Below are 25,954 nucleotides of genomic sequence, written 5' to 3'. Positions count from 1 at the left end.
AATTTAATTTTTCAAATTTTAAATTGAAATTGCTGAAAAATTTATTCCAATTTGTTTTTTACTAAACATGGCTAAAGTCATTTCAAGCACCGATTCCAACCAACGATGTTTTAGTATATGTTCGTCAATCAACAGGAGCCATAATGTCTGTACATCAGAGCCCTCGAGAATTATTACAATTATGTGTACCGCCGCCCCGGGAGCCATTTATTAGATAACCAATACACCTACCATTAGTCACCGCCAACGTTTTAGCGAGATAGTTGTTTATTTTTTGTATTTTTTTACATCGTCTCCACACAGGAGGCCCTAAGGAAAATCGTAACCCTCAAGGCCTATGTCATCTTTGTGAATGCTGTGTTGGGGGTATTTTGAAAGAAAGGAAGGTCAGTGAGTTCTGGGAAGGAAATAGGTATGGATGGGTGGGTAGTATTCTGGGGGTCAGTGTGTTCGAGTGATAAACATAAGATTCCAACTCTCCTACTGCGTTGCAAGGCGATGCGTTGAAAGAGGATTAATCGTTTCATTTGACGGCCGGCATAGTCCAGTGGTAACGCATTGGACTGCCATTCCGAAGGTCGCGGGTTCGAACCCGGCGTGCGCAAATAAATTTTATTTGATTAATTTGTGTTATTTCACAATTAATTAATTAAAATAATATATAGTATATTTGCGGCACGTTCCAGAGTGGAAGATACTACCAGTATCGCCCTGGTGTAAGACCACCATTCAGAATTGAAACGTTGCTTCAAATGGCTTTAGCCGTGTTTAGTGACTAGATCTGAATAGCCAGGTACTTCCTCACCTTCATCTTTCCCTTCCCCACTTACCTTCAGCCTCACAACATCCCCCAATTGGGGATGCCATAGTCTCACTGGCTCCAGACGGGAGCAGTTGGGACTCTTGTGAGGTATTCACTATAAAAAAAAAAAATATAATAATAATCGATCCGGCCCACCACGCATTTGGTAGGCAAGCGCATCCGCCGCCAAGAACCGAACAAACCTCACCCCATAAACCCGAGCACTCCTGCTAAGTCACCAAACATATCAAACTACTTGAGGTGGCTCTCGACTAGCAATCCGTAGGTCGCGGGTCCAAATAAATTTTATTAAAATTAATTTGCACTATTTTACAATTAGTGTTTGGTTATATCTGAATAGCCAGGTACTCTCCCACCTTCCTCCTCGTCATCTCCTTTGAGGTCTCCTTTGAGGATGCCATAGTCTCACTGGCTCCAGACGGAAGTTTTTGTAAGTCTCCATATTCAAATTCGGCGGTATGATTTTTTTATGTGACACCTCTCACTAGAGCGCCCCTGTCTTTACACGTTAAATACATAGAAACTATGTCGCCAACCGGTTGGGCAGCGTTATGAGGCGGGTTAAGGTAGGGGCTGTAGGAATGAATTTATTAATGCGGGTCTTAAAAGGCCCGGATTATATTGATAGCTCGTTCCACATGCGAGCCACTTACGATAAAACGAGTCGGAGAAACGACCCGTTCATATATGTATAGATAACATCAACTTAACTGTGAACGTGTATTCCGCTCGGTCCGTCGAGTATCAAGCACGTGCACGGTGCACCGGGGATCAATGCTGCTAGCTCCTTTTAACAGGCTCTAATAAAATATCTGTAGAATAGACACAGCATACGCACATTTCGTCATACATGATTTTATCGCACATATGCCTCAGGGATCTCATTTCTACAGTATTCTGTCTACGTTCAGCCTTCTTCTGCCAATTCCATGCCTCATTTCCATATATTAGGGTAGGTACCAGCACTCCATTGTGGACTGCTAGCTTCGCTTCTTTGGACAGTTTTTAGTTAGCTCCAACCGCGTCCAATCATCCATTAATTACCCATTATAACCAAGAACCCGGCCTCCCCTACTAAGTCACGAAGCGTAATCAGGAGAGATGGTAAAAGATACAAGTTCAAAATTTTCTACATAACATTATTCCTTTTGCCGCCATTTTGGATTTTTATGGTCGAAAGGTATCCCTCAACCAGTTTCTCTCGATCCGGCCCGCCACGCAGTAGATGGGCAAACGCATCCGCCGCCAGGACTTAGACAAACCTCACCCTATGAACCCGTGTACCCCTGCTAAGTTATGATTTTTTTATGGATTTGTTTTTGCGAAATTTTCGTTTCAATCTAAATACGCATACATTTCTTATAAACAATTCAAGAAACACACGTCATTTTGATTTGAAACGGTACCATCTCACAGTCATTTCATGCGATATTCGACTCTAGAGACTAATACTTTGAGTTCAATATCACAAAAGATTACGGAATCACATAAAACCTTGTGATGAACAGTCCACCGATTGCCCCCTTGATTGGTTCATTTAGTAAAACCATATATAGGGACACAGATCAACTTTGTCTAATAACTTCTTATCTGGATCAACATACTACGGGAATAGATCAATATATATGAGATCAACAAAATCTTTTGAACTTGATTAAATAAAAATATAACTTTAATGCATCATTTACTACGTTTCGTGACTTAGCAGGGGTGCCCGGGTTCATGGGGTGAGATTTGTCTAAGTCATTTTATAAGAGAAATTTTGAACATTGATTGAATAAAATGTTATTTTAATGTATCTTTTACCATCTCTCCCGACGTAAGTTTCTTGTAATGATTAAGTTGAAACAAAGCGTAATATCCATAATATGTGCCTATTAAAATTGCGGTGATTAGATTGGTGAGAATTTAATTTTTCAAATTTTAAATTGAAATTGCTGAAAAATTTATTCCAATTTGTTTTTTACTAAACATGGCTTAAGTCATTTCAAGCACCGATTCCAACCAACGATGTTTTAGTATATGTTCGTCAATCAACAGGAGCCATAATGTCTGTACATCAGAGCCCTCGAGAATTATTACAATTATGTGTACCGCCGCCCCGGGAGCCAATATATTAGATAACCAATACACCTACCATTAGTCACCGCCAACGTTTTAGCGAGATAGTTGTTTATTTTTTGTATTTTTTTACATCGTCTCCACACAGGAGGCCCTAAGGAAAATCGTAACCCTCAAGGCCTATGTCATCTTTGTGAATGCTGTGTTGGGGGTATTTTGAAAGAAAGGAAGGTCAGTGAGTTCTGGGAAGGAAATAGGTATGGATGGGTGGGTAGTATTCTGGGGGTCAGTGTGTTCGAGTGATAAGCATAAGATTCCAACTCTCCTACTGCGTTGCAAGGCGATGCGTTGAAAGAGGATTAATCGTTTCATTTGACGGCCGGCATAGTCCAGTGGTAACGCATTGGACTGCCATTCCGAAGGTCGCGGGTTCGAACCCGGCGTGCGCAAATAAATTTTATTTGATTAATTTGTGTTATTTCACAATTAATTAATTAAAATAATATATAGTATATTTGCGGCACGTTCCAGAGTGGAAGATACTACCAGTATCGCCCTGGTGTAAGACCACCATTCAGAATTGAAACGTTGCTCCAAATGGCTTTAGCCGTGTTTAGTGACTAGATCTGAATAGCCAGGTACTTCCTCACCTTCCTCTTTCCCTTCCCCACTTACCTTCAGCCTCACAACATCCCCCAATTGGGGATGCCATAGTCTCACTGGCTCCAGACGGGAGCAGTTGGGACTCTTGTGAGGTATTCACTATAAAAAAAAAAAAATAATAATAATCGATCCGGCCCACCACGCATTTGGTAGGCAAGCGCATCCGCCGCCAAGAACCGAACAAACCTCACCCCATAAACCCGGGCACTCCTGCTAAGTCACCAAACATATCAAACTACTTGAGGTGGCTCTCGACTAGCAATCCGTAGGTCGCGGGTTCAAATAAATTTTATTAAAATTAATTTGCACTATTTTACAATTAGTGTTTGGTTATATCTGAATAGCCAGGTACTCTCCCACCTTCCTCCTCGTCATCTCCTTTGAGGTCTCCTTTGAGGATGCCATAGTCTCACTGGCTCCAGACGGAATTTTTTGTAAGTCTCTATATTCAAATTCGGCGGTATGATTTTTTTATGTGACACCTCTCACTAGAGCGCCCCTGTCTTTACACGTTAAATACATAGAAACTATGTCGCCAACCGGTTGGGCAGCGTTATGAGGCGGGTTAAGGTAGGGGCTGTAGGAATGAATTTATTAATGCGGGTCTTAAAGAGGCCCGGATTATATTGATAGCTCGTTCCACATGCGAGCCGACTTACGATAAAACGAGTCGGAGAAACGACTCGTTCGTATATGTATAGATAACATCAACTTAACTGTGAACGTGTATTCCGCTCGGTCCGTCGAGTATCAAGCACGTGCACGGTGCACCGGGGATCAATGCTGCTAGCTCCTTTTAACAGGCTCTAATAAAATATCTGTAGAATAGACACAGCATACGCACATTTTGTCATACATGATTTTACCGTACATATGCCTCAGGGATCTCATTTCTACAGTATTCAGTCTACTTTCAGCCTTCTTCTGCCAGTTCCATGCCTCACTTCCGTATATTAGGGAAGGTACCAGCACTCCATTGTGGACTGCTAGCTTCGCTTCTTTGGACAGTTTTTTGTTAGCTCCAACCTCGTCCAATCATCCATTAACTACCCATTATAACCAAGAACCCGGCCACCCCTAATAAGTCACGAAGCGTAATCAGGAGAGATGGTAATAGATGCAAGTTCAAAATTTCCCATATAACATTATGCCTTTTGCTGCCATTTTGGATTTTGATGGTCGAAAGGTATCCCTCAACCAGTCTCTTTCGATCCGGCCCGCCACGCAGTAGGTATTTTTTATGGATTTGATTTTTGCGAAAGTTTCGTTTCAATCTAAATACGCATACATTTCTTATAAACAATTCAAGCAACATATATTAGGGTAGGTACCAGCACTCCATTGTGGACTGCTAGCTTCGCTTCTTTGGACAGTTTTTAGTTAGCTCCAACCGCGTCCAATCATCCATTAATTACCCATTATAACCAAGAACCCGGCCTCCCCTACTAAGTCACGAAGCGTAATCAGGAGAGATGGTAAAAGATACAAGTTCAAAATTTTCTACATAACATTATTCCTTTTGCCGCCATTTTGGATTTTTATGGTCGAAAGGTATCCCTCAACCAGTTTCTCTCGATCCGGCCCGCCACGCAGTAGATGGGCAAACGCATCCGCCGCCAGGACTTAGACAAACCTCACCCTATGAACCCGTGTACCCCTGCTAAGTTATGATTTTTTTATGGATTTGTTTTTGCGAAATTTTCGTTTCAATCTAAATACGCATACATTTCTTATAAACAATTCAAGAAACACACGTCATTTTGATTTGAAACGGTACCATCTCACAGTCATTTCATGCGATATTCGACTCTAGAGACTAATACTTTGAGTTCAATATCACAAAAGATTACGGAATCACATAAAACCTTGTGATGAACAGTCCACCGATTGCCCCCTTGATTGGTTCATTTAGTAAAACCATATATAGGGACACAGATCAACTTTGTCTAATAACTTCTTACCTGGATCAACATACTACGGGAATAGATCAATATATATGAGATCAACATACATAAGTATGCCAATTTGGGTAGATCAACATACTACGGGAATAGATCAATATATATGAGATCAACATACATAAGTATGCCAATTTGGGTAGATCAACATACTACGGGAATAGATCAATATATATGAGATCAACATAAGTATGCCAATTTGGGTAGATCAACATAAATTATGCATCCGATTTCCATTCAAATTTTGAAAATTTTACTAACAGTATATCAAATGGTTTTTCTGGCAAACTGGCAACATTGATAAGTATTGTACCACTGTTGTCAATTCATTCAGATGTATTCCATAATAGCCAAGTTATATGGTGTTTAAGGTGGATCAACTTAGTCTAACAACTTCTTACTGGATCAACATAATACGGGAAGAGGACAATATATATATATACATATATACAGTGTATGATGTCATTTTAAGCAAAAACGCCTTAAGAGACCCGATATTCTTTCAAATAAAATAGCAATTTACTTCAGTATTAGACAAAAAAATCACACCAAAATTATTCTACAAGGTTATTATTTTTTATTACTGTCAGTCTTAATTCAGGTTTCAAAGGGTTAACACTACATAAGCACAACTAAATTAAAACTCATCTGAACAAATCATCATTTATGAAGATGTCTGCCTCCGTCTAGTAAGGGCCGCTCCCCGGCTACATATAAAAATAAGTAAAATGATTTGCACCTCTCCTTTCCCTTTCATGCTGATGGTCCCGCGAGGTTCCATGTGGTAGCCCTCTAGTTTCTCCAGAGCCAGCTTGCACTGGCCCGAGATGTGTATCTTCAGGGCCTCCCCGTTGGACTCCATCCGGCTGGCCGTGTTGACCGTGTCCCCGAACAGGCAGTACCGCGGCATGGTCAGTCCCACCACTCCCGCTACCACAGGACCTGGAGACCATTATACTAAATAAACCTCGGCCAACTTCTAACATTACAAAACATTTGGTTGGTCACCTTTAACAAACAAAAGTCAAATACATATATGTTTGTGAGCTAGAAAGGGTCATTATTCTAGGAATCAGTTAAAGCTGTCGACATTATCATGACAATCTTCAACCTCAAGTGGGACTTTGCTGAGCACATGACCATTGTAAATAAAATAGCACTAGATGGCATCTTTAGTAGAAAACAGCAACATAAGTCATAAGGGTCCAGGAAAAAAATGGATGATCGAATATAGGAAAAGCTACCTTCATCAATGCGTTTGTCAGCAAGATTTTTTTCCACTTCTTTGACAATTTTCATTGTTGCTTAAAGAGTATGCACTTTTTTATACCGGACGGTTCATTTTAAAGATTGAAACATTTAAAAACTAGAAAGCAAAAAGATAGACACACTGCTGTGTTTAAATTTCTACCAACTAATGTCAGAAGCGGCCGCCGACAGCGATCAATCTAGTAAAATAGTAGAAAAACTGCTTGCTTTAAATGACTAATGCTGTAAAATAATGTATACAGGAAAGATTGATGCAATCCATTTTGTATGCAATTAATTCGAGACTGAAAGAATGAATATTCGAGAAACGATCAATGGAGTTAATTGTATAACAAATAAGTGATAATGATTTATTATTTATTTATTTATTGACATCGCGCTTGGGTCTCACTCGGGCGTAGTGTGTTCAATTCCTCGGCTGGCTAAGTCCTCCATCACAACACAAGCAACATTTTCAGCTTACTGTGATGGTAGTAGGAGATTTTCAAATATTGTCAGGTTATTCGTAACCCGGGAATGTTTGTCTTTCTTTTTTAAATTAATTAATTAATTTATATAGATTTGGATCGTCTCACTAGAGCCTAAGTTTGTGCCTTACTATTTAGAAGAAAAAAGACTTAAATACCCGTGTGTACTCCGATGCGCAACTTTAGGGTTTCATTTGGTCTGTGTGATATTCTGTGATTTTTCACAGCATCTAGTAAATCCAGCGACATGGAGGCTATTTCCCCGGCGTGGCGGTCGTCATTTCGTAAAGGAAGTCCTGACACCTGAAAATAAATAACTCCATTTATACTTACATATTTACAGGTTTTTGTGACTAGTTATAATACATATAAAGTATAGATCCGTACTTAATATGATAAACATAATACAGTAAAACTCGCTTAAGAAGTTCCCACTTAAGAAGTTTTCACGCTTAAGAAGTTTTGATTTTTGGTCCCTTGAAAATTCCATACAAAAAACACGATTTTTTCCCACATAAGAAGTTTTAGAGCTAAAACTGCTTCCCGCTTAAGAGGTTTTAGAAATCCGGCGGTAAAATCAACACAAACGAAATATTGTGTCGCAAAATATCTAAAATGAACCTTTTTCCAAGTCATAAATTGAAAGACGTTGACTGAAACCCATACCTAGTACCTGAGACCATAAAACCCTTTGTCGGCCGCTGGGCCGTAAGCCGTAACCTGCCGTAACCAATAAATAAACCAAATACCCCGTCTCCTAATCCCCTAACTAGGTAAAATAGCAACGGAATGAATAAACAATGCGGAATTATGTAACAAATATGCAAGCGTCTTTAAGGCCGAAATAACATGAAAGATTATATTAAACTCAACCTTAATCACAACGTGGGCTAGATCTACATTTGCATACATTTGACGCCTCCTTCAATAATCTTCCCTTTGATAATGAACATAGAGATGTTTCGTAATATTATTGTATAAAATTTTTATTCCATCGAATTTGTAAAACACGAAAAACTTTTGATAATCTATCGGATCACGGTTAATACGGAATATTTCACCTTTAAATACATAACAACATGATTATATGGCGGGGGAGATGGTAAAATATGCATTATAATTACGTTTTTTTCATTCAAACATCAAAAATTGCCGTGCATCATGTTTCATCTGACATTTGTCGTAAATTAAGTTTGAAGGTTAGGAAATACATATGCATAAATTTAAAATGTAGATTGAAACGAAACTTCGCGAATGATTTTTGTAGTTTTTGGATGCGTTCACAGATTATAATTCCGGCGTCAAACAGATTGTATGATATAACTACCTTTTTCTAAATACATAATACTAATTACCATGATAACTAGAAGATGTATATATATATATATTTTTTTTTTTGACCGCTTGGATCATATGAGCTTGTTTTCACGACAATTTAATGTAGGTAGACATAGGAATGACGTATGCCCCGGACTCGAGTTATTAAATGGTTAAAATTGAATCCCACTTAAGAAGTTTTCCCACTTAAGAAGTTTTTTTTCCCCGGTCCCTTGGAAAACTTCTTAAGAGAGTTTCACTGTAATACTTACAACCATGTACGCATCTCCTATTGTTTCCACTTTATAGACATCGTAGCCTTTAATAATTCTATCAAACACAGTGTACAGGTCGTTTAGAAAGTTGACAACTTCCAATGGAGTGGATTCGGCTGACATCTGCGTGAAGCCGACGATGTCGCTGAAGTAAATGGTGACGGAGTCGAAGGACTCGGGTTCCACTCCGTGGCCCGTGGTCAGGCGCTTGGCTACCGGCTGAGGCAGCATCCTGTGCAGCAGGTCCTCCGTCTTCTGCTTCTCTTCATACAGTAATCTGGTTCTCTCATTCACTAAGTCCTCCAAGTTGGTGGCGTACTTCTCCATCATGCCCATCATTTGGTCCATTATGTTGCGATTCCTAGAATGAGGCATTTATTTTAGCCCTTCAAATGTAACCATATTGTAAAAATATCTAATGCTATGTCAAAACAGACAATGATGCGACAATAAATCAGCAAGGTGTCACCCAGCCCGAGACTGCTTGGAGCTACTGAGAGTTCATTCACTAGTTACTAGGAGTTCACTCCTCAGGCCTCTGACATATTCTGTCAAAAGTGTCTTTATGCTTTGCGATAAAAACCAATTAAATGGAATATTTCTGAATGTTTCCATAAATTTAATACTATTTTTGAAAGTTAATGAGATACACACAATTTTTTAAATATTGAAATATTGAATGGAAACATAAAACTAAAATTACTGATAATGAATAAAAAAACACACATTTTGTAATACAAAGGTTTTATAAACATTACTGTCGCCTCATTTTTTTGTTGTTTCATATAAATAAAATATTGATATTGATTGAATTATTGAAAAATATACATTTAATATTTTTCACAAATTGCAGCCGTTACCTTTGGTTTCATAGGCATACATTTTAATTTTTCTGTGGTTATGTTATAGATTTGAATATAAAGCGTGGTGTTTTCCTCTTTCTAACATCGTTTAAATCATATTTCTCACCGTGATAGTAAGGGAGACTTATATGAGCTGTTCCCAGTAGCGAAAGTGAAGCTTTTCAAAAATGAGTTGGTCAAGAGGTTCAATAAAAAGAAACCCATAAAAAGGAACTCGTAATGGAGTTCATCAAAAAGGAGCCCTTTGCAAAAGAAGCCAACCGAGAGGAAGATTATCTCATAAAGGAGTTAATGGTGAGTTTGAAGAGAAGAAAAATGTCTGTAACTTACTTCCCCCCCTTCATCTTCTTGAGGCGGATGCGCACGGTGTGGAAGTCGGGGCGCTGGTCCGGCTCCTCGGCCCAGCAGTCGCGCATGACGCCGAGCACGCTTTCCTCCGCCGCGTCCGACTGCAGGCACAGCACGTCCGGCCGCAGTGGCGCCTCTCCTTCCACAGGGTAGCGCTTCACCAGCTCTACTATCTCTGTAAACAAACACACAGTAAAGGTTAATCGAAGCTAACAACAATAACTTCAACTGGCGGCAATTCATCCAAATACTTTAATTATAGAGGCATTTTATAGGTGTTCAATGTTCATAAATGTCAGAGTCCCAAATTACTTGACCCTGTATAGAAACAAGACAGATTCCCCTACCCACTATTTTAACAAACAAATTGAAACCATGTTTTGTTTTGAGTGCAGGCTTGAGGAGGGAATGCTATCCTTGTCGTTTCCTCGACTCGTTCTCGAGTTCAACAGCTCGGCTGTGGAACTATTTGCCGGCCTCGGTGTTTCTCTGGAGATGTTCTGTGTTCTGTCAAAGTAATGGATCCTTTTCCTCAACTACAAAATGTTAAATAAAATGGATTGTTGAAATTACCTTTAGGTTCATACCGTGTGGGGCCAAATGGACCCTTCCTTCCGATAATTTCGTACATTATGATGGCAAATGCGTACACGTCTCCTTTGGGGCTACCGCGCGGGGGCCCATGCGCTCGCAGCAGCTCCGGGGCTCTCCAGAACAAACCTGGACAAACGAACAAACGCACTGGCTGTAATCACCCTATCTTATTGAACACTACTTCATGGAAGAGAATCACCATGATTGTGTATAGATATACATACTGCGATAGTATTGGTGTTCTCCGATTGAGTCGTTCTCTGCCGAATGCCGAAGATCATGCAAACCAAAATCTGTGACCTGTGCAGGAAATAAAGGAAAATGTATCTTGTTGTGTTAAAATTGTTCATTTTATATATTGTATCTTAATCCTATAATACATGTCCTGGCTGGATCATTTTAAGTTTCAAGTTAGCTTTCTTATGGATGTGCTTGGCGCAAATTGAATAATTGATATGTATATTTCAAGAATACACAACAGTAGTTTTAAATGGAAAACATAACAAATTGCTTTCGATAATTGAGGCGCTCAGCGGAAGAGTGGCCCAACCAACAAAAACTCAATATCAGCGAGAACATCAGATTGTTAAAGAACTAATTTAGTAATGGAAGAACGATATTATATAGCGCCATCCCTTTTAATCAGTACAAACTAAAATTAGGCCACAGTGGCTTCATAGACAATGATTGTGAAAATAATTGTTTCACTCTATTATTATTAGCCGGAGTTCAAACAAGAATCTATACAAAAAATGCTGAAGAATAATGTATTTCACATTAACACTAACTCGCACATATAAAATATCAACAGTTAATTATTTTCTTATTAGTACTTACATTGATTTTGTACATTGGATTTAAGAACTTTCGGACATTTAAGATTTTGAACAAACGAACATTAACATTTTATTTATATAGATAAATATAAATGAACATGTTTAAAAAATAATGCCACGTTTCCTAAATGCTTGACTACATCAATGATTTTTTCCACTTTGACAATTTTTAATCTTTCTTGAAGAGTAAGCACTTTTTGCACCGGACAGTTCATTTTTAAAGTACAAACACTCAAAAACAGAAAGTAAAAAGATAGCCGCATGTACTGCTGTGTTTAAATTTCAAATGACAAATTATGTCATAAGTAAAATAATACAAAAACTGCGTGCCTTAAACAATGCATATAAGAATGATCGATGTAATCCATTTATTCATATTTTGTATGAAATTAATTTAGGGCACAAGCGGGAAAACAATTATTAATGGAGATAATCACAGAATAATTGTAATTAATGATGAAGAAATGTTTGTAAGGAAATTGGGCTTACCTGCAGCATCCAGCGGGAGGTAACGACGCAGTTGGAAGATTTAAGATTACCGTGCCAGCCCAGAGGGGAACTGTGTATAAAACACATGCCCTACAAACAAACACACGTACTTCATATTCTTATAAACAGTACATATTATTCAAAACTATTTCAACTTGAAACGCTTCTATTCTTACCTTTATGAGATCGTGGACTAGAGACGCAATAAACATGTTATCTAATTTTATATCTTCATTTTCTATTATATCCTGAAATAAATAAATACAAATTATGGTTTTATTAATGATGTTTTACAATCTACAGCTGGACACACACGGCAAAACCATTTGGTCCCGAACCATTTGGACACGGTGCAAATTAAGGAGCCACACATGACTCAGCCGAGCCAGTTTGTTTGTTTTTGTTTTTGAATCTTTATTTAGATGTACGCAAATTTTTTCATACATCTAGTAGGAAAATATAAAAAATAACAATTACATTTTAAGAGAAAAAGATAAATACACAAAATTATATTATATAAAATATCTAGGTGAATAAAATAATATTGGTGAGTATGTTCAACAATCAAAAATTATTTTTTACATATAAAGCACATGTCCTACGAAAAGTGCTAAGGCTTGTGGCTTCCTTTATGACATTTGGTAGGTTATTATAAAGTTTTTGCCCTTTATAAAACGCTCTGTTTTGTGTGCATGAAAGTTTAGTTTTGGGAAGCCTAAAATCTCTGCGTCTTCTCGTAAGATAATTGTGAACATTTTCATGGTACATAACATTTCTTTGCAGATAATTTGGGAGCATATTAGTTTGATTTATGTCCAGTGATGCCATGTCACAAAAATTAATATCGGTAGTTTGTCAAATAATTTTTTTTTTTTATACATTAACTGCACGTAGGAGGCCCTGAGGAAAATAATTTCCCTCAGGGCCTATGTCACCTTTGGGGATTCTTTTTGGAGGGTCTTTTTGATCAAGTTCTGCGAAGGAAAGAGGTAGGAGGGGTGGTTAGGAATCTAGGGATCAGTGTGTCTCCCGCTGCGGTACATGGTGATGGGTCAGGAGAGACCTGTTGGAGAGGTCAAAGGGGTCTCCCCAAACTAGAGGTGTGAATAACGGTTCTTTTCCGATACCTAATATAACAAATAACACCCCAACCCAATAACATAGTATCATACCTGTTATTTAATAACATAGTATTCCAAGAATTTGGATAAGCTTGTAGATACGTAATAACGAACGGCATCGTTATTCGTTGCTGGGGCCGAGCGGCTGAGTCGATAATGAAATGTTATATTCATATTAGGGCAGGAGAGGAGCATAAAATAAATAATGTTTATAATTTTATGATTTTTATTGCTTTGCACTTTTCTAGTGACAGTTAGGTTGCATATACATTATGAAGTAGATAAAATTGTTGAATTAATTTTGAATAAATACCTCAAATAAAAAATATATATTTTTACCACTGGAGCGATTACAGAAATAAAAAATATTCTCTTTGATTGCTTGACATTCCTGCGCGAAAAAATTTCATTCCACATTAAAAATATCTTATCGCCGAATTTGAATATGGAGACACACAAAACTGATTAAATTGATATCTAGGCAATGAATCCAACAATATTTAATCATATATTTTTATCACATATTTTTAGGATTTAGCTATTAAAAAATTACTTAACAACTTTTTTGTAGTTATTTAAAATATTGCATTTTTCACGTAAAATGGCGATACTGAAAGTACCTATCTACCATTCTTGAACGTGCTGCAAATATACCATATAGGTACTAACGAATTATTTAAAACTAATAAATATTGTGAAATTATACAAATTTATCAAATAAAATTTACTTGCGCACGCCGTAATTTGAACCCGCGACCTCCGAATTCGTAGCCAAGGATCGTAATCTCAATCTCAACGGCGAAACAATGAACAACTATTTTGTAGTTATTTAAAATATTGCATTATTCAAGTAACATGGCGATACTGAAAGTACCTATCTACCATTCTTGAACTTGCCGCAAATATACCATATAATTATCAAACAATACTTCGTATATCTTCGGTGATCGGGAATTACCCAAATTACGTTCTTACCTTCTTAGAACTTGGAACTTCCAAGTTCCAAGAAGTTAACATTATTACATAATTTTGTTATTCCGTTCCGTTCGTTATTCGTTATTCGAATTATTTAGTTATTCAGTTATTTTATAAGTCAACCGTTCCATGTCAGAACGGTCGACTAGTCGACTTATAAAATAACGGGAAGTTATTCAATACTATGTTATGCGGTACTAGAGTAACAGGTATGCCATTATTTGAAGATACTATGTTATCCATACCTGTTAACGTTATATTAGGCACACCTCTACCCCAAACCACAACACACACCTCACCCGATGAACACGAGCAATCCAGCCCTGCTAAATCGCCAAATGTAGCGAACCACTTGGGGTGACCTATGGCAGAGGTGTTGGTTATTCAATCTCCCAACTTGGTATTATGTATATATAGGGACTAGTTGTTATGTTTCTGGTGGACAGAGAACTTCAGAGAGAAAACTTTCCCCGGAATATTTTAGGAATGGCATCACTATCAATCAGAGCAAACAACTCAAACTTGTGAACTAAAATCATACATGGGTTATTTCATATAAATAGGTTATTTTTTTCTAAATATTCAACAAAGGTATATTTAATCTGCAGACAAGCAGCCATGTGGCAGCTTCGCGGGACTGCCTATCTATTGTCTAAATATTTGTATTATGCCAAATGTGTTTTGTTAGGAATAAATAAAAAAAATAAAAATAATACAGGTATTTAAATAGAATAACGTTTTTTTACAAATATTCAACAAAGAGCATAGACTAAATTAGACTAGACACGGCATATTCATTAAATAACCCCAACACAATTTTGGTTTGGTTCACATGCACATTTATGAAAAGGCCCACGCATTATGACGCAATGCGAAATGGGCACTGTGCATTGCGTTTTACCTTTTGTTGGTCTATTTTGCTTCTCAGCTATGCTGGGCAAGTTCATTTTTTCAATCACAAAAATAACCCAGTTCCAAATATTTAAATTTGAATTATGTCCATATTACAACACCGCTGACAACAAATTCTCCGTGGTTTCGCTTACGAGTTTGAACGCTTGTACAAGGAGTTTAAACAGAGTTGGGTTGTTAAGTTCATCTCCATATTTGTGACGTACGCTAAGTGGCGTTATTTTTAAAATGAATTTAACTAGACAGGGCTAATGTAGTATAATACATCAATGACAAAGAGGGTTTATTTCAAATTAAGCATTCAAGGTTTATTTAATTAAGTAGTAAGAAATAATATAGGTACATTAAATAGGTATACATTTATTTTCATTCAGAAAAAAATCACGTCACTTGAAGACGCCATAACATGGAGGAATCTTTCCTCTATGTGCCATACTGTCTGACTGAGGTGTTGAGCCAGGCCAAGCCCCCTGTGTTTTCCCACACACAACGAATTTTGGCTCGCTGGCTCTGCCATGTGTGTACAGCTTAATAATAAATAATGTCTTTAACACTGCTTACCACAACAAGAGTATAGTATATAATATTTTTAAAAAGAAAGAAATGATCATGGGTTACGAATCACTTGACGATATTTTGAAAATCTCCTACTACCATCACAGCAAACAAAAAATATTATTTGTGTTGTGATGGAGGACTGAACCAGCAGAGGAATTGAACCGGATCGGAACCAAACGTGATGCCAAACTCAGACATTGACAGAATGAGGAAAAAAGACAAAAATGTATAAATTACTGTAAATCGAGGGTTTAATGTCAAACAATGTTATCTACAAAAAAAACATACCAATAATTCGGGGGCTTAAAATCAAACATCGTTTTCTACAAAAAAAAAATACTGAAACTAATTATTGAGATGTCTTTTTAGGGATAACGTTGTTTGACTTTAAGACGTAAAATTATTTGTGTGTTTTTTGTAGGTAATGTGGTTTGACTTTAACCTCTAAGGGCCCGAGCCCTGCATTTGCAGTGTTGAAGAATCATGCCAATGCACAGTACGAAGAACTGCAATTGCAGTGTCGACTTTAAACATTCATGTTGTACATACTAGGTTAATTAAAGACTACGGGGTTAAGCCCCATCGAAATGTGTAATTATGCAAACACCTCTCTGTGAGAATCTGTAACGAGGCTTTATAATATTTATGATAATTTCAATTATCAATTTTTACTATTATTTTTAGTAAAAAAATAAAATGTTTGTAATGCTTACATATAAACTACCCTTAGCACAATAGTCGGTAACCAGCAACACCCTCATGGGTTCCACCACGGCTCCGATGAAGGAGTTGATATTGTCGTGCCGCAAGTCTCGCAACAGGCGCATCACTTTCATTATCTCTCGAGATATATCCTGCAATAAAACAACAAGCAAGTATTGGCGTGTTCTGAGACATGGATGTCTAAATGTATTATTATGTTCGTGGTGCTATTAATGGTATTGTGGAAAGTCACCTTCTTCCTGGAGAACTTGAGTTCTTTGATTCGAATGACGTTGCCCCGGAACTGCCCCGTGGTGGCAAACACTTGCAAACCGCAGCGACTCTCAAACGATCCCCCACTTACGAGGCTTAACTAGAATCAGATAGAAACAAATTGTTGCATTATGTTGGCTTTCACAAATCACACGTTCAAAGGTTAAATTATACAGGCACTATGTCCCAACCTAGGGAACCCGTAATACTTATTGTATTGGTATATTATTGCTTTATCCACTGCAGGTGACGAAGTATTTAATACTACTTGGGTTTGATGCGATAACTTTTTTTCACATTCTGCTGCCAGTTTGGCATGTACATAATACTGAATGCCAAACAAGCGGTGTAAAGCACAGCAATATCTGTACTCTTTTAAAGTTCCAAGGGTTATCAACTACCATTAGGATTATTTGCACTCACTTTACTGGGAGAGGAGACCAGATCATTGCCCGTGTAGCCGTGTATGTCGAGGCAGTCTATCTTCCAGAGCAGGCCCTCTATCTCCTGCTCGATCTTCCACTTGCGGTAAATGCTGACGGTAACCACTATAGCGCAGAACAGAGTGACGGCCAGCACCACCACCACCACCTGCGAGGACACGTGTGTGTCGTCCTTGGGACACTTCTCATTCATGAAGCCACACGACGGCTCGTCAGCCGGCTTCTCCACATTGGGCCACTCGATCGGCAGGCGGGGGTTCAGCTTGTACGTCTACAACATAAACACATGTTATAATACCGGTCTGCTATTCTATCGGCAGTCTCAGATTTACTTTGCAAGTCTGAAATATAAATATAACATGTCGTATTGTGAAATTTGAGGGAGGACACGTCCAAATCTAACCGACAGAATGCTTTTAACCCATTGCAGTATTATTGTGAAATTTCATGGAGGCCTATGATCAAAGCTGAACACCAGAAGAAAGATATAAATTTGCTGTGCAAAATAAATACCACTTGTTAACGGTAAGATGATTTGACAATTTTTTTCATTCTTTGCTAACGCTAGTTAAATATTCTATTTGTACAATTCTGGGAAGAAGGGGATGAGTAAAAGTACCTAGTTTTAAGTTATTATGCGATCTTGTAAATATAAAATAACATAGATTTTCATTGAAGCAAGGAATATAATTAATTACATATATATATATGAAAAATGCGGCAAGGAGAAATCTTGGCACATTTTGACTCATCTCCTTTTCCTTTTGCAAACAATTATCTCGGCATAAGGCAGCGTTTTAGTGAAAGCTACAGTAATAGGGGTGACTTACGAGTCCCAGGACCAATAGAAGATTATTACTAAGTGAAGTTAAATGGCAGAGCAAATGCTACGATGACAATATATTATATGTCAGAAAAAGAAGCGTTAGAAAAATGCAGCAAATGCTATGATGAAAAACAGGGTTTAAAGTTATTGGCAGCATTGTCACAAGTACAAGTGCTAGAGAGGCAGGAGCGGGCTGGGAGTATAGTAGATATCAAATAGCATTGTTAAATGGCAGTTGAGTAAAAGAGCCACAGTAACAGTACATAATTAATCATTAAAAAGATGTGGAATTGAAATAAAAACACAGAAGAGGTGATAAAGAATAAATAAACAAAATGGTGTGCAACTCACTCACTGGATATTCACCGTTAGGCCCCTGTTGAAAATGTCCAATGGGTACCATTAGATGATCGCAAGTAAAATTATTAATACCGATTTGAACTCCGGGCTTCAGCGACAGCACTGAGAAGTTACCTTCTGAATCTCCGTGTTCGTCCAAGTGAATGGTCGCCCCCGTTATACCTGCAAATAACCAACAACCCCCATTAGTCGCAAACAATCCTCATTAGGTAGCTTTATTTCAAGTAAATTAAATCAAGTCTTTACTTGTGTAAGTTCTGTTATTGATGGTTTCGATAATTCGAGATCCGTTGGAGGCTATTTCTCTGATTCGGTCGGGAGTGAGATTCTTCTCTTCTTGCAGAAGTTCGTGGAGCGCCCAGGCGTATAGCTTTACAGAATCATAGAGGTATGCTGCGTATATGGATACAAACTGTTAATAGAAAACACACAAATCATAATTATAGAGTACCAAAACAATATGCAGGTGGATGAGTTTGTGTATTTGGGAAGTATGTTTACGAGAGATGGACAGGCTGACAGGAATATTGAAAGAAGGGTAAATGCAGGTAACTCCATTTGTGGAGGACTGACTTAGTGCTGCAGTCCACAATGGAATGGGGCATGGAACTGGCAGCGGAAGGATGAATGGAGTGAATGCTATAGAAATGAGATCCTAGATAATATTAGATTTGTAGAAATATATATAACAAACCTTGGCAAAGTTACTTTCGTTGAAGAGAGACGGTATGGAGAAGTTGAAGGGCTCCCTAGCATTATATTCTTCCACCGTCTTAGTAAACTTAGTGTACCCCTTACTGGGCGGGGTGGAAGCTATGACCAGCAAGGACTGCGAGCGCTTCTTGAACGACTTGTCATAGCGGCAGTCAGAATATTTAGTGATTTGGTCTGGTCCTAGGAAATTACACATTTATTAGCTTTTTCAGTTTGCAAGAGTTATATAAACATTAGTAATAGGCGAGGAGGAACCTTTACTCACTCCACAAGTACTTCCAGGAGTCCTTGGAGGTGTAGGTGGACATGTCTACAAAGATGACCATGTATTCCCCGTTCAGAAAGAGTTGAGCCGCATCCATAGAGATCATGAACTCAATCAGTGAGGCTGGTCTGCCGAGATATACGTAGACTGGAAACATAAATCAGAACAAAACATAAAATGACATCAAAATCTGCCCTCATAAGTATAAGAATAGCAAATTTGGTAGACTTGAAAGACTGAAAGACCGTAAGAGTAAAAGACTCACTCCTAGTCCTGTCCTTGGTCTCCTGGATGAACTGGTACCAGTAGCCGCCATTGCAGCAGAGGCGCTGCTGCTCGCAGCACTTGTGTTCGTCCAGTGACTCGCGCAGGTGGTTCACCGTCATGTTTTTCTGTTTGGCGTGGTTCTCCAGGCTCAGCGCCACTTTCCGCCAGCGCTCATCGTGGATGATGGAGAACTTTTGCCAGCGATAGTACCTGAGCAGCGATATCACAGATTTAGTCACCTGAAAAGAATTACTTAATGAATTACTTAAATTACTAAAAACATAATCATTTGGATTCTACTGCTAAGGAAGTTTCAGCTCATGTCTCGTGACATCCACATACCACTTAGAGATTAGTTCCCTATTCTGAATGGGTAATATCCTTCACAATAAAGGTACTTCCGAGCCATTGTTTTAATAAATACACTTCAAATGAAATCAAGTATATATGTATCTGTTAATGAAAATGTTTATAATTTATTTTACCAAAATAAAAAATAGTGGAATTACCTGCAAATCTGGAGGCTCCGTTCTTGCAAATGTTGGAATTGTAGATGCTCTATAATCAGAACATTTCTGTAAAATAATAACCTCATTACATTCACATTAGACAGGGCTATTATTCACTTCACAATATATTTAGGTATGGCCATTAAACAATTTAGTACAGCTCAATTAGAAACAAAAGACCACCGTACCCTAGCGTTGTCCAGAAAGGAACGCGATGCGGGAAGAGGGTACCACGTGGTAATTATTATTTCATATATTCGTTATTTTTTACCAAAACTTTGTATTCACTGCAGATATCGTGTGACAACAGTGGCAATACTAATATAATAGAAAACTATAATAGGTTTTGAAGTGCCTGATAGGTTAGTGGTTAGAATAACACTCACGTATGATATCATGGGCAAGTTGCGGGACTGCGAGACGATGGCCTCCACGTAGCAGTACTCCTCGGGGCCGAAGAAGGCGACGACTCCATCGCAGACCATGTCGGTGATGGCGCGCGTCGCGATCACCGTGTCCCCCTTTGTGTCGTTCCAGCGCATCACCAGCTCCACATCCGGCAGCAGCTCGGGGTCATTGTTTATCTAAACACACAACACATAATATTCGATACAATGTAGTACAAACAATAATAATACATAGATTAGCTTCCTAAAAGCTAAGAATAAAGACAATTTGCGGATTCTTTCCGTGAGCACGGGTTACTCATTCCTTTAATAGAAACCCGTTCGTTATAGGATATTGGCTATGTCTCCAGGTTCCGCAGTGTGTCATCCCAGCATTGGGTCTACGTGCTGCTAGGCAGGGGAGTGGGAGGGGACTAAAAATGTATTACCAATTTATAAATTGTTTATAATTTTGTGTTTCATTACAACTGGTTTCTGGTCTTCATAATATTATGTAACTCATCATACCGGCAACCACAAATGGATTTCTGCTCACCACACTACACAGATGAAGTTCAAATGTACGCAGTACGAAGTGAGGCCGACGTAGGGCCCCCGTCCAAGAGCTGCTGATTCCATGTATCGATATGAACGGTAGCTGAGAATGGTCACGCCTTTTTTATTTTGAGGTATGTTGGTATAAAGCCGCGTATCCAGCGACAATATTCTACAAAAACTGCATTTCTGGTATCATCCACTAACGAGACACTGCCATATCTACTGGTTCCCTAGAGAAGTTTCTGTTCATATTGAGTAGTTGCCAGGCTAAGCTAAGAATTGCCATTGGCTTATGCAGTGTCCCGTTAGTAGTCCTACCGGTTCCCTTGAGAAGTTTATGTTCATATTGAGTACTTGCCAGGCTAAGCTAAGAATTGCCATTGGCTTACTGGCAAACATTTCGTCAGGGAGCAACAATCCTAATCCAATTTGTATGGCAACTTGTAAATATTATTTATAATGCAAGGTTTCCCAAACATTCTTATTTGTTACCCAAAAAATTATTATTGCCTATTGGCCTATAGGTAAGTAAAATAAAACACATTCACGCCAATGTTATTACATTTTTTTAAATATTATAATAACGAACCACTTTGTTAGGGATGCTGCAAGTCGTTCGTCTCGATGAATTGAATTGTTCTGATTCAACTTTCTGTACAATTTAATAGTCCCGATACAACTTTAAAAAAAAAAGAAAATACCAACCAAAACATGTGGATTTTTGACAGATTTTTAGGATATTGGTTTCGTGGCCCGTTGCTGGTTCACGATCCGCAATCCGGAAAAGACTTGTATAATGTAATCAAGGGTTTTGACCATAATTATTTTGAAACATGCTCATAGGTACTATTTCCTTCATTTAGTGTGCATTAACGTGAATTCTATGGAATGCAATACGAATTATTAATAATTCTCCGAAATACATCTCTGGGCACATTGTGTATGATAAGTTAGTCTTGTTTCACAACATCTATTAGGAATAGTTCATTTACAGCCAATCCAGGATTACGGATCCAGAGGGTTCCTAAACAAAGTACAACATTATTAAAGCTTATCTTTCTCTTTTAATCAAATGATTGATAGGCCAATGATAGCACGAAATATCATGAACCGTATGCATATTATTTACTATATAATCAATATGGCTGATAGCATGTTATTAAAACGTGAGTTTATTTAGGATACTGGGTGGATAAGGTTCATCAACTCGTTAATCATATATGATGGTTTAGTCTATATTGCGATAAGAAATTATTTATAATATTTCACCCAGTGGACGAACGAGCAATGTGAATTGGGAAATCGAATTCTATTTGTGGAAATTAATACAACATATGTGTTATTATGTCTTGTTCATTGCAACACGACCAAACACAGTGGGCTCCCGTGTTAACACTTTTGTTAGATTCCATTCTTAATAGTGACCGACCGAAGTTTTGGTTTTGGTTTCGGTTTCAGTCGATAAACTAGTTTTTGATGTTAGTATTTGACGTACCTCATCCAGAGCCATGGTGAGTGCCCCCGAGATAGCGAGCCCCTGGCGGTCGCGCAGGGTGCCCTTGGCGGCCGTAAGGTAGCCCACGGTGAGGCGCGTGCGGGCGGGGGCGGCGGGGCGCGCCAGCAGCAGCAGCGCCAGCAGCAGCGCCAGCCCCCCCGCGCGCCCCATGCCGCCCCGCCCCCCTCCCACTCCACTATCGCCACCGACAGATGCCCACCTGCAACATGCAAACACACACAACAGTCAGTAAAGCAGGTATAGGTAAGATTTTCAATGGTTTGGTCCTTCCGAGCCGGACAGAACTGAGGTGCGATTTCAAGTAAGGCTTGACCAGGGCTGTCTCTATGTGGGCGCAATTGTAGCAGTCCGCTCCGGGCGCCGGATTGTCAAGGCGCTGATAATACCTTGCACCTAACAGTTCTAACACATCCCTTGAGATTACTTTTCACATAAACCTCGCTACACAAATATACAAATCAACCGAATATTATTGATAACTGTGATCGGCGTCCACTGTTTCATTTTACAAAAAAAATGACTCGTGCCAGGCGCCATTTCACTCAGGGCCGGCCTTGGGTCTACCATCTTATGGGATCCACCCAATCCTGCATAGTTGATTGCAGACTTTCTCAAAGGAAGAACAATTCAAGCCGTACCTGGCGGTTCTTCTTCCTCTCCGCACCAAATCAATGCGGGTGTGCCACAAGGATCTGTGCTGTCGCCGACGCTGTTTTTGTTGCAAACCAACGAATGCTCACCAATTCATTGCTACGCTGACGACAACACCGTTCACGAGGGTTATCTTTTTGACAGGCCCCCTTCCACTCTTGATGACCGTACAGCTCGGGAAGTTTCGAGACAAAATGTTGACCATCACCCCGACAAGTTACGTGCTTGGGGTAAGGCCAACTTGGTCAGTTTCAACGTCTCAAAAATCGAAGCGTGTCTGATTTCGCCAAAGAGGGAGATCAATGTCTGCCTTGTGCAATTTGGTGGAAGCAATATCGAGCTGAGTCAGTAAAATGCTGAGTAAATATCGAGCACCGAACATTGCTAGAGAGCGCATTGACTATGTGAGTAAATATGGTAATTTTAATTTCCTTAAACTTTAACTTTAAACCGAATGATTTTTCTACGACAAATTATGTAACTCTATATGAGATTTTAATTTAATTTGTTCTGATAAAGGATTTCCCCTATTGAATGTAAATATTAGAAGCAAAAACATGGAAAAGTAAATAACATCATAAAAAACATTAAATTATTTCTCGGACTGCATTGTGTTAACAGAAACGCATTCTGCTGGCGAATTGAATTATAATATTCCGGGGTAGGTACTCCTGCTATGTGACAACAACAACATTAAACAAAAACTCTGGTATAGGAATATTTGTATCAAACCAATATGTATAATGTACTCGACGTAAAAGAGACAAATAAAATTAGTAACGTTAATTTATTAAGTATTGAAATTAAAGACGAAAATAAAAATGATAATTAAAAAATTATTGCCGGAGATATGAATTTAAATATTGCAAATGAATACTTTAGGAAGGACAAAGATAATTATCTCAACATGTTAGCGGAACTCAATTCTTTATCGTGCATAAATTCATATACTAGAAACGTTAGAGGTCAACGACCGTCATATTTAGACTATATCTTTACAAATATTTCTGATATCCAAAATATATATCAGCTGTCATTCATGTATTTTTAATTACAAATCCAGCAATCCAACATTGCCACTAATCAAACAAAATAATTCCTCAAAAAATGTACTAAATATAGATATGTTAAAATATAAATTAGAATCAGAAAATTGGAGTAAATTATATCAATGCCATGATGTCAATAATTGTTGCAAAATGTTTGAAGAAAAAATATCCAATTACATTAGTTACTCGAAAACCGTGGGTTACTCATGGGTTCATTGTATTTGTAGGAATTAAGCAAGCTCTTTATAGGCTAACTACTTACTAAACAACCAAATAAATAAAAATTTACTCAATCATTTTAAAGAATATAAAAACAAACTCATATACTCGTATTATAAAACGTAAAAAATATGTATGTTATTTTAAACAGAGGTTGGATCAGGCTGAAAATGACAGTAAATGGGTGTGTACGGTAATAAATGAAATAATTGTCAGGAATAAATACAAGAATAACGAAATCAGTGCTATTATTCATGATAACTCGAAATATCATGTTGTAAAGAAAACCCCAAAAAAAAACCTTAAAAGCTGCTTATATATTAAACATCTTCTTTGCAAATCTCATATACGTATTGACCCAAATGTAACAATTCCAGAATATAATATTAATGCTGAAAGTAAAATTTCATTTCAAGTCACCGCGGAGGACGAAACGTATCTTTATAAATGGTATGAAAGGAGGTTCTGCACCGGGCTTTGATGGAATTACAGTTCATATTAAAAATCAAATTTCTTAATTGGATTAAATGGTACAGCCCTAGCATGGGTAGTTAGGAACCTTTTCAAAAGCCTCCAATTGGTAAAAATCAACGAGGTGCTTAGTCAGCAAAAAATAAGTAATTTTGGCATACTTGTACCTGAGGTACAGGTATGCCAAACTCCTCCTGGGTTACTCCGTTACTGTTTATCATCTATGTTAATGACATTTTTATACAAAATCTAAATGGTAAAATAATATCTTACGCTAATACACTGTCATAATAATTGAAGGCACTGACTGGAACACTGTTAATAACCTAGCGAATACTGATATTCATATATTGAAAAACTAGTTCGATAAATATCTCGTCCTTAAGGACAGAAGATATTGTGAAGATAAGTATTTAAAACACTGAAAAAAATTTTTTTTTTTGTTTCAAATAAGAATTAAATATTGTAATACACCAAAGTAAATGTAGCAGAACTAATTGCAATCAAGAATGCTCTATGCTTAGTCCAACTTACAACATTAAATATCTTGATATATATAGATCAATAATTTAAATGGAAAACACATATTTGTGACCTTATCAAAAGAATTCGGAAAAGTATTAATATTTTTATAAGACTTTTAAATATTCTTAGACTAGAAAATCTAAAAAAGTGTAATATGCAATCGTTCAATCTACATTACAATATGGTATTATTAGCTAACGTGTACCCGGAGTTGTTGCGGGTTATACTTAAGAGATAGACCTATACCATCGCAGACTTTTCTGTGAGCCTTTTTAAGATATACATTTCTGTAGAACATTTTCACAGACTTTTATCTACTGTCTATAAATATAATATAAACCTTCCGGAAGAAATTCTCTAGATGATCCCTAGTGAAAACCCTTTCAAAATCCGGTGTGTAGTTTAGAAGAACTAAGCGGAAGAACTAAACTTTTATTTTATACTATTTAGAGATTGGCTGTGGAGAAACATAAGAAAATATTTTATATCCAATTAAAATAGTTCAAAGATTGATAATTAAGGTAATCTTGAAAAAAAACATCTACATTTTCTACCGAAATTCTCTATTCAATATTCAATGTATCCACAATAGACAAAATGTATAAAAATAATCGATACAGCTATTTTTGTAGGAAAATCAATTAAATAACATACAATTCAATATATCAGAATAACATTAAAATCTAATAAT

General features: G+C 37.7%; 1 protein-coding gene across 1 annotated transcript in view; it reads right to left on the bottom strand.

The window, feature by feature from the left end:
• The window catches only part of LOC149421355 (receptor-type guanylate cyclase Gyc76C-like), a 161,239-nt gene that overhangs the window by 17,092 nt on the left and 118,193 nt on the right, over positions 1–25,954 (bottom strand). The window contains exons 3-21 of the mRNA XM_089634349.1: positions 22,328–22,547; positions 20,275–20,472; positions 19,889–19,954; positions 19,378–19,618; positions 19,113–19,259; positions 18,828–19,027; positions 18,380–18,545; positions 18,129–18,295; positions 16,928–17,218; positions 16,485–16,604; positions 16,243–16,383; positions 12,140–12,211; positions 11,964–12,053; positions 10,863–10,938; positions 10,618–10,764; positions 10,027–10,219; positions 8,831–9,194; positions 7,400–7,544; positions 6,245–6,447 (exon numbers count right to left, since the gene is read on the bottom strand). Of these exons, the coding sequence (XP_089490475.1) occupies positions 6,245–6,447; positions 7,400–7,544; positions 8,831–9,194; positions 10,027–10,219; positions 10,618–10,764; positions 10,863–10,938; positions 11,964–12,053; positions 12,140–12,211; positions 16,243–16,383; positions 16,485–16,604; positions 16,928–17,218; positions 18,129–18,295; positions 18,380–18,545; positions 18,828–19,027; positions 19,113–19,259; positions 19,378–19,618; positions 19,889–19,954; positions 20,275–20,472; positions 22,328–22,498 (3,198 nt within the window). The 5' untranslated portion in view covers positions 22,499–22,547. The remainder of the gene's footprint in view (positions 1–6,244; positions 6,448–7,399; positions 7,545–8,830; positions 9,195–10,026; positions 10,220–10,617; positions 10,765–10,862; positions 10,939–11,963; positions 12,054–12,139; positions 12,212–16,242; positions 16,384–16,484; positions 16,605–16,927; positions 17,219–18,128; positions 18,296–18,379; positions 18,546–18,827; positions 19,028–19,112; positions 19,260–19,377; positions 19,619–19,888; positions 19,955–20,274; positions 20,473–22,327; positions 22,548–25,954) is intronic.

Source organism: Hesperophylax consimilis, chromosome 8 (assembly GCF_061612785.1).
Source record: "Hesperophylax consimilis isolate HC1 chromosome 8, BYU_Hcon_1.0, whole genome shotgun sequence".
NCBI lineage: Eukaryota > Metazoa > Arthropoda > Insecta > Trichoptera > Limnephilidae > Hesperophylax > Hesperophylax consimilis.
This window is presented reverse-complemented; position numbering and strand designations above follow the sequence as displayed.